At 39.7% G+C, this 12828-nt stretch overlaps 1 protein-coding gene across 1 annotated transcript in view; it reads left to right on the top strand.

Moving 5' to 3' along the window:
* adam12a (ADAM metallopeptidase domain 12a) overlaps positions 1-12828 on the top strand; it is a 76931-nt gene that overhangs the window by 34140 nt on the left and 29963 nt on the right. Inside the window, exons 4-6 of the mRNA XM_030755824.1 lie at positions 1961-2039; positions 7346-7422; positions 8959-9145. Of these exons, the coding sequence (XP_030611684.1) occupies positions 1961-2039; positions 7346-7422; positions 8959-9145 (343 nt within the window). The remainder of the gene's footprint in view (positions 1-1960; positions 2040-7345; positions 7423-8958; positions 9146-12828) is intronic.

The following is a 12828-nucleotide window of genomic DNA, read 5'->3' as shown; positions in this document are numbered from 1 at the left end:
AACCCAGAGGTTATTTGGTGTACTCACTCCATAAGCTCACCCTGCAGCCTCATAAAGCCCACAGGAGGTTTTTGAGGATTGTGGCTTTTTGTTTTGAGAGAATTTGGACTTGAACTTTGATTCTAGTAGTAGCTGAGAGCGACAGCACAAAACTTCTCAAAATCAAAATACTGCATTTTAGTTTTTGTTTTTCCAAAACATAGCCTAATCGGACCATTTCCTGTACCATAAATGCTTGCAATGAACTTTTATCAGTCTCTCATGTGTCTACAATGCATACTTAAGAAGATGCAATGCTAGCAGCTATGTATATGAAACACAGTGGTGCTACAGACAAACGGCTACTGAGCGGATGGATTCCCATATTTGATTTGGCACACTGTTTTCGTTTTACACCAGATGCCCATCCTGACACAACCCTTCCATTTATCCAGACTTGGGACTGGCATAAGGAGTAAATTATCTTGTGATCCCATGAGGCTGGATTGAGGCTGGGTTTATGTCACTGCCCACTCTCAAACCAGGGATCTTTTGTGTGTAAGGTGTGTAAAGCAAAGGTATTAATCACAACACTGGGGAGCCACTAATGCTACTAATGACCATAGACTGTCTGGCTCATGACCAATGTGGATGTGTCTTAAACCTGCATTCTTTCTATTGACCAGCAGGGGGCTCTGGTTTTCAAAAAGGAGTCAAATTGTATAGAAGCCTATGAGAAATTTGGCCTACTTCTCACTTAATCTGTAACCTCAATAATAATCCTAATTAGTTTATAGTCTCACCAGATTCAAGTCTTAGATAATAAAATATGATGTTCATATTTAAAATCATGGTTCCATATAGATTAAATTGATGATAAATTAGGGAATGCTTATTGGGTATGCTAATGGTGATAGCCAGAATACTCAAGTTAGGCTTAAAAACAGGACTCCACCAATCAACGGGTGATGCCTGTGTGAACAACCAGCCAATGACTGATCCTGCCAGGAGCTATCAGTCTCTTGGCTGAAAAACATAAATAAAATGCAAACTGAGTTTGCTACCAGCAATATTGCCCGATTGTTGACACAGATACTGTAAGTTGGTGCTTTGTCAAGATTAGAGGAAAGCAGGTGGCAGGTTCCTCATTTCCACACTGTTGCAATTTCTTCTTTGTTTCCAGTGAATAACAATCAAATTCCGTCCTGTATTTTCGACCTGTCTTGCTGTAGGAGAGCGTAAGTCGCTGACAATCCTTATAAAAATATTAAACGGGTTGGTAACAGCTTTTCTTTTATGATAAAAAACTTCCAAAAGGATGACTGTCTTAATAATACCAAAATATTCATAGCTCACTTACATTAAAACATACTAAACCAGCATGACTACTGGATCATAGTTATTTATATATAAATTTTGTAGGTTAAAAATAAGCATAAGTATGCCTCCTCAGTTTTTAAAATTTTTTTTTAGAATCTGCATCTATTTTCCCAGTGCTGACTTACATTATTTGATATTTTTTATTGACTGTAGTAATACCTAGTATATGATTCCTTAATTTAAAGCACAGTGTTATTTATTCCCAACTGTGCAAAAAAAAAAAAAAAATCAGCTTTCGAATTGCTGTTGTCTGCAATGTGTAAGCTAGTTATTGTTCCATTTGTTTCACATGGAATGAGTTATTGATTGATATTGACTGCTTCTTCGTGGTGGTGGGAAAGTGATTTAATGGAAAACATCACTTTGGCCCTTTTTTTGACTGTTTTTTCCCCCCTGCATGCCTCCTGCTTGAATCAATTTATGCTATCCTAAAGCAGTTTTAAGATTTAAATCAGACTGTTTATCTTCCATGCAGGTCTAGGAGTGGTTGAATGGCTTAAGACACTGCGATCGATTTTTATTTATTTATTTATTTTCTTTTTTGGATGAAGCCCCTAAGGGTCACTGCTGAGTGTCTGTTGTCTTTGTTTATCCTTTCTAGGGGGCTGTTTTCAAGCAACTATACAGAAACCCATTACCTGGAAGATGGCAGCGCTGTCACAGGCATTCATAACTTCACGGTATGTTTTTTTTTTCTGTTTTTTTCTCATAAAGGTGACACAACAAAATGATTGAATTTTGAATACTTGTTATGTTGTCTTCTATATCATCTTCCCAGCATTCCATATGAACCTTGACCTTTCGCGAGACCGTTCCTCTAGATAGGCTCTGCTTCACTGTGCTAATATTAAGGCCCTTGAAAAAGTAAAGAACACTTCATATTACAGTTAGAGCCACTTTGAAAACCACCTGGAATTGTGCAGTCATGCGCACAAAGAGGACTATCCAGGTAAGCAGGCCCATTTTAGGCCAACAGATTCATATTTGATGAAATGAAAAGGCAGACAAAGGTCAGAAAATGGACTTGGTTCAGGCAACAACCCAGATTTTTTTTTAAAAAATGGTTTAGTTCAAAACAAATCCCAGAGAATCATTTGTTATGCAGGTCTGCAAGAAAATGTTCAATTGGTGAACCTCAAAGTGCAATCTGAAAGCCACAGTGACCATGAAATATTCAGCACCTATTATTGCATTCATGAGCCTCCCACTTAGAAAATTTAAATAGAATTTTGAGCTAATATATATCTCTAAAGTCTAACAAATCACTTGTAAATGTTGACTATCAAGAAATCAAGTTAGATATACAGAGTTTATATAGAGACGAGCAAAGCTTTTGGTCAGTTGTATGAAGTTCCTGCATGAGGCGCACATCATTTGTTCAACTTTAAACTTTACTTCAGCAGTGATTAAAAAAAAATATCGTGACCGCGAGATACACAGAGTGTCTAGTGTTCACCTGACGGAACATTTTTCTGTGTCAGTGCAACTTTACTTTTGTCGTCTTGTCGCACTTCCTCTCACTTGGTTATGTTGTTATTTGTGTGGTTTGATTGTGTTATTTGAGAATGCGGTGCAACGCATGAGGAAGCGCAACAAGATGGCAGAAACGAAGCTGCACTGACACAGATAAATGTTTTGACACGTGAGCAGGTGGCAAGGACAATCTGTCAAAACAGATTACGTACACACCTCGCTAGCACATGCTTGGACCTACTTTTGTCTTCAGAACCGCCTTGATTCTTAGTGCACAGATTCAACAAAGTGCTGGAAACAATCCTCAGAGATTTTGGTCCAAATTGACATGATAGCTTCACACAGTTGCTGCAGATTTGTCAGCTGCACGTCCATGATGCAAATGTGCCGTTCTACCACATCCCAAAGGTGCTGTATATTGGATTGAGATCCAGACACTGTGGAGGCCACTATAGTGAACTCACTGTCATGCTCAAGAAACCAGTTTGAGATCCTTTGAATTTAGTGGATATGGTGTGTTATCCTGATGGAAGCAGCCATCAGAAGATGTGTACACTGTGGTAATAAAGGAATGGACATGGTCAGCAACAATGCTCAGGTAGGCTGTTGCATCTAAATGATCTAAATCATGCAAAATTGGTGCTAAGGAGCCCAAAGTTTGCCAAGAAAATATCCCCCACCACCTCAGCCTGAACTGTTGTTAAAAGGCAGGATGGGTCCGTGCTTTCAGGTTGTTTACACCATATTCCGACCCTTTGATTCTGATTCTGAATGTTGCAGCAGAAATCGAGACTCGTCAGCAATCTCCTTTTGTCCAGTTTTGGTGAGCATGTGCAAAATTGTCACCTCAGTTTCCTGTTCTTAGCTAACACCCAGTGCGGACTTCTGCTGCTGTAGCCCATCTTCTGACCTTCTGACCTCTGGGCAAAGATGCCTTGTTGATGCCAGAGAACTGAGGCTCACTAGAGATTTTCTCTTTTTCAGACCATCCTCTCTATAAATCCCTAAAGATGGTTATGTGGAAAAATCCCAGTGGATCTCTAATTTCTGAAATACTCAGATCAGCTCATCTAGCACTAATTACCATGCCATGTTCAAAGTCACTTAAATCATCTTTCTTCCCTATTCTGATGCTGAGCTTGAACTTCAGCAGGTTGCCTTGACCACGTCCACATGCCTAAATGCATTGTGTTGGTGCCATATGATTGACTGATTCAATATTTGTGTTAGTGAGCAGTTGAACAGGTATACCTAATAAAGTGGCCAGCAAGTAGAAATGTTTCTTCACATTTGATATAAACGGCATGCTTGTGAACATATTCTTGGCACAAATGAAACCTCATACAGTTGAAGGACTGTTGTACTTTTTTTGTTCTTGGCTTAAGTGCTGCAATAACTACTGTCTGTATTCATTAAGCTCAAATAGGTTTTCCCCTGCAAAATTTGTTCTGCTTTTAAATACTACAGGTCTCTCAGCTCTTCTATGGAACTATATATATATATATATATATATATATACTATAAATGGATATAAGGAAAATATTCCTCCTTTTAATTTTATTTTTTTGTTTGAGTTTCAGAAAAAGAGAAGCTATTATAGCACAGAATAACAAATGGGTTTGATGCTGCTGAAACATAAGAAGCAGTTTCAGTCCCTATGAATTAAAGCTGGCACCAGCTTGCTTGATTTCAGGGATTTGATTATCAGCAGTTTGGAAAGCAATTCAATGTTGCATTTTCATTTAGATACCAAGAAAGTGCAACAATAAACGCCATATAAGGTCTGTGTACAAAAGACTTAGCAGACTTACAGCTGAAATGCACAAAAGATTAGATTATTATATTCAGTAATGTCCAACCCACACAGCAAAATGATTTTCCACTTGAGACCAGAGTTGGGCCATCACTGGCAGGGCTTGGCCAGCTCATCAAAATTGCTGCCATTCCAGAGCATAAAGACAATGAAGGAGCTGTAGAGGAGTGTGAGATACGGAGACCACAGCTGTGGGTGGATAAATAGGTTCCCATTTTCCATAGCTATCCTTTAATTATAAAAGCCGCATAGTGTTTATGTAGACATAAAAATAACAATGATAATAAGAATTAAAAAAAAAAAAAAACACAAAGAAAATAAAGAAGTGTCCGTGCCTAGTCCAAGGTGATTTTGCAAGTTTTGTGCAACTGCAGCCAAATTAATTTTTTTGGAGAATGGAGGATGCAGGCTGTAGTAATCATACGTTTCTTTTGTGGAGTCTTTTGTGGAGTCTGCAGTAGTTGATTAAATGTATGGACGCTTTTGACCCCCGTCCCTTCTCTCATTCCTCTCTCATGACCACAGCCAGTTCTTCATGGGAGGATCTTTTTACTGGAAACAACCAGATCATTCGAGACTGATCTGCAGTTAATTTATTTGTCCTGCTGGTAGGGAGGAGACTGATATAGTGATCTGGGCAAGGGATCTTGTGGGTTCAGTTCTGTGTCAAAGGCAAGGTACTGCTGGGAGTGACTTAAGTATGAGTCAGCCCTCCCGCCATTCCCATTATCTGCTTTACACCATCTCTTTTTCTCACTAAATCTAAGTCCACGCACAATCCAATAAATACATAGCATGTAACAAAAGCCATCTACTGGGAATATGAATGATTTCTATGGTTATTAAAGTATCGAGTTGGAATAATAAGTGCATCGTTATAATAAACAATGTGATGTTCACACCCAGGGTTTGCCTCCCACAATAATCTGGATTCTGGTTATTAATCCTCTGTATTTCAAATATGAAGGCATAAGCACTTTCCTGTCTTCCTGCAGAAACCTTAGGAACAAAAAGTCTATTCATATCCGTTATATCAATGCATCATAGTCATGATCTCATCAAAGAAACATGAGGTGCAAGCATTAACTGAGTGTACTAAATCCAGCCCTACTCCTCCCCGCTAAACTATAATTTCATATTTCATGTAATGTGCTTTCCTGTCCCTGCACCTTTTTGCCTGACTATAATGGATTGCTCTCTTTCTGTCCACCACCAGAAAGTGTCCATGTAAAAGTTTTCAGGGTTTTGGTCCACTTGTTTTATATATGAACAAAAAAAAAAAAAAAAACTATGCATTTCACCCACAGTAGCTGCTCTGCACGAAACTCCCAGTACACAGTCTCTGTGATGATGTTAATGCCAGAGGAGGCCTGGAGCTCTGCTGTTATTGAATCAGCAGGCATTTCTTCAACTGACTTGTTGCAACAGTGGCGTCCTATTGGAGTACCACATTTGAATTCACTGAGCTCTGTAGAACGACCCATTCTTTGGCAAATGTTTGTAAAGGCAGACTGCATAGGCGCTTGATTTTATACACTTGTAGCAATGGGACTGAAAATGTATCTCTTCTTTATTGTCTCAGTAAATACAAAAGATTTTTTAACACACTCTGGAGGCAGCAGAACAACTTCTGAACCCAACAGTGCACTGACACATAACAGTATATCATAACAGATATGTTGGAAGAGAAATTACCTGCACCCAGTAGACATTGAGCAACATTATTATTCATGGGAAGCGATGTTTCTTGCAACTCAGTGCAAGCCCAGTATTCATTTGTGTTGAAAAGCTATTCCTAAAGGTAATAATTCTCTGTGGTTTTCTCACAACATGTAACCCCTCTTAAAGAGTTAGTTGTTCAATCCATTTTGCATTTAAAATATTCATGAACGTAGTTCAAGTGATTGAGAGTGTTTCATAAAAATCAACCAAAAATTAAGCTCATGGCAAGACTGAAAGATGCTATTTAGTAAGCCTTTTTTTTTCTGTAGCTATTCTGAGAAGTCTAATAATTGGATTATCATAACAGAATTACTGCAAAAAGTGCTGGGATTCAGTATTAAGCAAGGATTCGCTTTAATGCCAGAAACCCATTGAGACACTTGGCATGCAAATTCAGCAGCCTATGGAGACTAGCCACCTTGAAGGAGGCCAGACATTGAAATTTACTGCCTGCATTCTATATTTAGAGGCAGTCAAAGTGGGGTGGAAAACTTCCAGAACAGGGTGGCAGGAAGGGCTGTCGGTTAGACCTCACCTGAGCGAGGCTGTCTAGCTCTAGCAGAAGGCGTGTTTTCACTCTAAACCAGACACTTCCTCCACACCCTCTAGGCCTTGTTCAATAAACACAGGCTTAATTCACTTTCTTTATTCCCTACTGCAGCATGACAGGTGGTCCGTGAAAGTGGGTACCTGGGAATACAGCAGAAAGCAAAGCTTGTGCTTGGAAATGTGAAACTCGGATTTCAGCCATCATTAGCCTGTGGTGATGAGCAGGAATGGCTTCTGCTAAGCTGGCAAAATAGTATTCCCTTATAGTTAATTTACTTGTATTTCACAGTTAACACCTGGAACTGGTTGGGTTGAACTGTGCTTAAAACCAGACTCATGTTTTGTTTCACACACTGGTACTCTTCTTCTTCTGTCCTGGGTTTAAAATCTTTTTGTGTGTGTGTGTTTGTTTGTTTTGTGCTCCCTCAGGCAAACTGCTACTACCATGGTAAGGTGGAGGGTCACGACAACTCGGATGTGAGCCTCAGTACTTGTGCTGGGATTAAGTAAGTGTGTCAGGCACTGTTTATTTTCCATTTTTCTGACATGACAGTGCTATTGGTCTAAAGGCTCTGTGATAAATGCAGCAGTAGCCTGTAGCAGAAGCAACAAGCTAACCCTGCTGCCTCTGCTTTGGGACCTGGAAAATTTTATGCAGTAATGCCAGGGGTCTTTTTGGAGCAGTACAGTTACATAGTATATATTCAAAATCACTTAAAATATGCAAAAAATACAATGCAAAATGAGCTGTGTGTATCATAATATAATATTAGTAATAGTTCATTTAATATAATTTTGTATACACAGTTTGCATACTGAAGGGTAAATTCATAATATTTTGAAACATTGTACAGTTAACAGACACAATGGCTGTTCACTGCAAAGCAGATGAGCAAAGTAAAGATGTGCAAAGGCCAAAGCTTTGTGCCAACCATTGACTTAATTGTATTCAGTGCTCCAGAGTTTCACCAGACTAACGTGAAACTTGATTGCTTTGATTTGTTTTTGTCTCCAATGAGTGAAGTTGCACAGCAGAGAAGGCATTGTCTCAGTCTCCACATTGCAAATAAGAAAAAAAAGCAGTCTCACTGGGAAGGAAATGTGAGCAGTCAGATGATTGCATGGCTTTTAAACAAGCTCCTAGTTTAGGTGTACGCATCAACTTCCTGGTAAAATTTTTGTTTGTGCACGTAGGACAGTCACAACCAATAGTTCTGATGCGCATTAACGGCTTTACTTTAAGTTTAAATGGTTTAGATATGAGCACTCAAAGCGCTTTGAGTGCTCATATCTGAGTAGAAAAGCGCTATATAAGAACTAGTCCATTTACCATTTAGACAATGGCTGAAGTGACGGTTTGTTTAATTACTACTGTCTAATTACTTCGTTTGAGTAGTGCCATGTTAGTAAATAATGAATTTTCATTCATCAGCAAACTAAGGTGAAACCCTGTGTATGCAGTACTGTTGCAAATCCTTAAACCTGACATTGTGTGAGGTTTTAGGGAAGTATAGAATTTCAGTGTTGGAAGCACTCTGCAAATGTCAGCGAGGAGTAATGATTGCAGCAATATCACTGGACACAATCAGGAATGTTTTCACAAAGCGGCCAAAAGTCGACACCCTCTGCAGAGGGACATGCCTGATTGTGAAGCCCTTGCTGCTGACCTCAGTCTTAATATTTATATATTTATTTCAGTTATTCTGCAACCTGTCTGCATAATAATGACAGATCGCCAGAACATTTTTGACAGGAATCTACACAATTCTTGACCTGCTCACAGGGAAAAATAGTTTCCCGTTTGTGTTTGCAGCGCTCAGTATGAGTTGAGTATGAGTTTGTGTGATTGTGAACACTATGCAAGGTTTTACAGAGTCTTAGAAATTATCTATGATGAGTGCACTCATCACAAATGGCATGTCATCTTTTCAGGTAATAATGGGGATGCTTAAGTCAGGATCGCCTTCCTTCTGCATGCTGGATTATTTTTTTATTGCAGTGCTAATGTCTGAACCTCTGATTGCCTCTTCTTCATTCTGCAGAGGTTTTATATCTCTTGGAGAAAGAGCCTATGTACTGGAACCATGTGCCGATCGCTCTGATGGGACTCACTGGATTTACACAGCTGAACACCTCAGTTTTGCTCCTGGCACCTGTGGCCATGATTTCAACACAACCTATTCATCTGCACACACAGATGACAGTCCATTCAGGGCTTTTAGCACAAGGGTAAGTATTTATTAAACACATCTTTTTTTTCCCCCTACAGCTAGTGAAGTCTCAACAAAAATACACTCTCACACTTAAACTAGGGATGTAAGTCTTTAATAAGACTTAGTGTTTGTAAATGTTTCACTACAGACCAACCCCTGGAAGTACAGTACTGTGCAAAAGTCCTGAGTCACCACTAATTTCTTTATACTTTTGATCCTAAACTGCTTCAGTATTGTTGAGGTCTGGGCTCTGGGGAGGACAATCCATGATAGTGTTCCATTGTGTTTTTCTGTCCAGATATGTACTGTCTTGTTTTAAAAAATTACAAGGGTGTGGCTCCTTGGAAGCAAAATATAAAGAAATGAGGGGTGACTCAAGACTTTTGCACAGCACTTTAAATATGCTAAATTAACCCCTTTAATAAATATTAATTGAAGCTCTTTTGTGCAGTCTATTCATGAGACTGATGCTTGTGATTAACAGCATGCTGAAATTAGTAGTTTGCTACTAAATATGGCTTTACAGAACAGCTACCCTGGGCAAAACTCTCTCAGTCTAGTTAGCATTAAGTGCTACATAGCATAGCATGGTCATCCAACAGCAGGTTTTAGTCTTTTAGTTAGTTTTAGTCTCTTTTCAGGGTCAGTTTCATAGGCTCATATGCACCTTATGGCCCCCTGTAACAAATTATCTCTTTCTTCTGTTTTTGTTTTTAGGGGGTTTGTTTGTTTGTTTGCTTTTTTATATTAAACATGATATCTTAATCACAGATATCATCTGAAAAAGATGTAAAGACAGTTTGTGTATCAATCAGCCAATGAAAATTTTAGTTGCATTTTCTGGACTTCAGAGAATTAAAAAAAAAGATAATCAACAATATCCTTTGTAGTGTCAGTATTAACAGTGACTGGATATATATTTTAGAAGCTGCTACTTGTTGAATCACCAGCACATTCTGATCTGACAGATGCTCTGGAGTGTGTTAAGAGTGTAGTTTGAGAAGCGCCTGTGGAAAAAAGTACATTTGCTGTTTAGCAGCAGCATTTGCTCTGAATGTGAGATGAAACTGCTGGCTTCTCCTTGCGGCCTGAAGCAGGACCTGCCCATCCAGAATTAAAGAGATTGCTTTTAAGAAACCCCCATCCCACCCTGCCCCCTGCCACCACGCTGAGCACAGAGATAAATCACAAGGGGCATGGCCCTCGGGGGTTTCTAACCTCAGAAAGCACAGGCTTTACAGATGATGAGCCCAGATAAGTGGAAAGCATAAACTCCGTCATCTTTATCTTTGGAGTGAGGTGAAGCAGGAGTAGACAATCATGGCTGAATAACCAGATTAGTGCAGAGAAAGACGCATAAGGTGTGGCACATAAGATGAAACAGATGTTTCAATAGGAGGTGAAGTAAACATGCAAAAATCATAATGCAGAAAAAAAGAGAGGGACTTTCCAGGACTTTAGGTGCCGTTTACACGAAGCCGTTTTCACTGGAAACGGTGTCGTTTTGATGCGTTTCAGCCTTTCGTTTACACGATGGCGTTTCAGAAACGATCCGTGTTTACACGAGGACATGTGAAACGATGAAAACGATGTAGTTCCCATGCCAGGCCACAAGTTGGCGTTGGTTTTCTCTTTGCAAAGTTTGTTTATGCAAGACGCGCATGCGTGGAGTGACACAGTAGGTAGTGCGGCAAATTGTTCATTACTTACAAAACGGCCAATGTGAGAGGTTTTGTGTGGACCGATGATGAGGTTGGATCGCTGCTGCACACAACGCTGAATTACAAAACGGTAAAAACACAGGAAAAGCATAAGAAGCACTCGTGAATCCGCGAGTACTGTTTATCAGTTTGCGCGTGCGCGAAAAACTGGCCGTCGCAACCATAGTGCGCATGTGCGAGTCGAGCGTTTTCAAATCACCCCGGTTTCAAGTGTTTACACGAAAACGCAAGCCGGTGCGTTTCTGAAACGCTCCACTCTGGACCCCGTTTCTGAAACACATCGTTTTCACTCTGTTGTCGTGTAAACAGAAGGGCGAAACGCATCAAAACGACACCGTTGTCGTGTAAACGCAAGGCCGAAACGCATCAAAACGACACCGTTTCAAAATGAAAACGGTCTCGTGTAAACGGCACCTTAGTTAAAACTGATTTTTATATTTGCAACCATTTCACTGACATCAGTGTGGGAAGCAGCCCAAACACATGGGTGTACTGGCTAAAACATCCTGTGTTTTCACATTGTTATATTTTTTTATTTCTCCGGTTTTAGGGATTTTCTGATGTTTTATTGTACAGCTTGATGTCTGTAAATGATTATAATGCTGGCTTTAGTGACAACCATTGTCTTGAGTCTTAAGAGGGCTGCAAAGATTTAGCATAAATGAACAAATCCTGACAACAGCACAATTTAGCAGTTCAGATGGATTATACCCATGGGAATTTTTTTTGTGTACTTTTATTTGTTTTGTTGGCTCAAACTGTTCCCTCTTTATTCGTTTACTCATTAAAAATTAAAAGAGATAGAATGCAAATCATCGCTGCTAAGATGTAGTTTATTCATCAGCCTGTCTAATGTTGCAACACCATCGTCAATTAGAAAAAGTAAAAACAGAGGAGACTTTAAGCAATATTTTAGACATCAGTGTCTGTCTAATGGAGCAAGAAAAAGCAAGAAGTCTGATTTGCTGTACTTAGCAGAAGGCAAGCAAGTTCATCTCAGTGTGATACACAGGGGCGCAGAGGCGTGAGCTGCTGCTTTGATAAACTGCAAAGTGCCCTGCTCGAGGGTCTGAAGATTAAGAGGTATATTGACAACAGTGCCCCTGGATGATGAATGTCAGATGAGGCAGAAAAGTGCAGAGAGATATGATGGCTTGCTGAGAGGAACAGCACATTAGCAACATCAGTTCTTACAAAGCCCTTTCTCTCGCTGAAAATCTGACTGTCCAAGATGCCCATCCTTTGAGAGTATCTTGTCTTTCATGCTTGAAACAGACGGATGAGTCATTTCTGAAGTGGACAATAATACATATAAAATAAAAGCTGCTAGCCTAAACAAATTAGACCTTAAGCAACGAGACTCACCTTTGCACTGTAGGAACAGTGTGGAGAGGAGAGGGCCTGCACCGCATCATCAGCAATGCCCTGTAGATGCAGACTGTTACTGCGTAGCTCACTCTTTCACCCCATTTCTCATCCATCCTCAAAAAGAAAAAAAAGAAAAAAAGATTGACTAGGTTTAGTTTTTCAATTATGTTTTAAATGTTTAGCTTGATGTTAAAAATATGTTTGTGTTCCACTGGAAATTACCAGTGTTGTCCTGTTCCTTTAGCAGTTTCAGTTTGCTTTTGACAAAGGTGCTATAAAGTATCTAATATATATTTACACCTATGACTCTAACTCACTCGATTCTACTCAAGAAGAGGGATGCTCTTCACTGAGTTGATAGAACAGTGTTTGTGTGCATTTTTTTTTCTCCCCAGTGGCCTCCTAGAGACTTAATCACCATAGGGTGTATTTGGAGCACACTTGCCCATCCTGGCTTATCTATGGAGGAGGCAGATAAGAGCAGAGAGGATCCAAGCTGCCAGGCCAGCAAGGATAAAGAGTCTCAGGTTGAAAGAGGGCCATGGTATGAAGTCAGAACCTTTAGCTCGCAGGATCTGCAAGTGTGTGAGTGGAAAGGGCAAGCTTGTGT

Source organism: Archocentrus centrarchus, chromosome 19, assembly GCF_007364275.1.
Source record: "Archocentrus centrarchus isolate MPI-CPG fArcCen1 chromosome 19, fArcCen1, whole genome shotgun sequence".
NCBI lineage: Eukaryota > Metazoa > Chordata > Actinopteri > Cichliformes > Cichlidae > Archocentrus > Archocentrus centrarchus.
The sequence above is the reverse complement of the archived record's forward strand: the minus strand, read 5'-3'. Positions and strand labels throughout refer to the sequence as shown.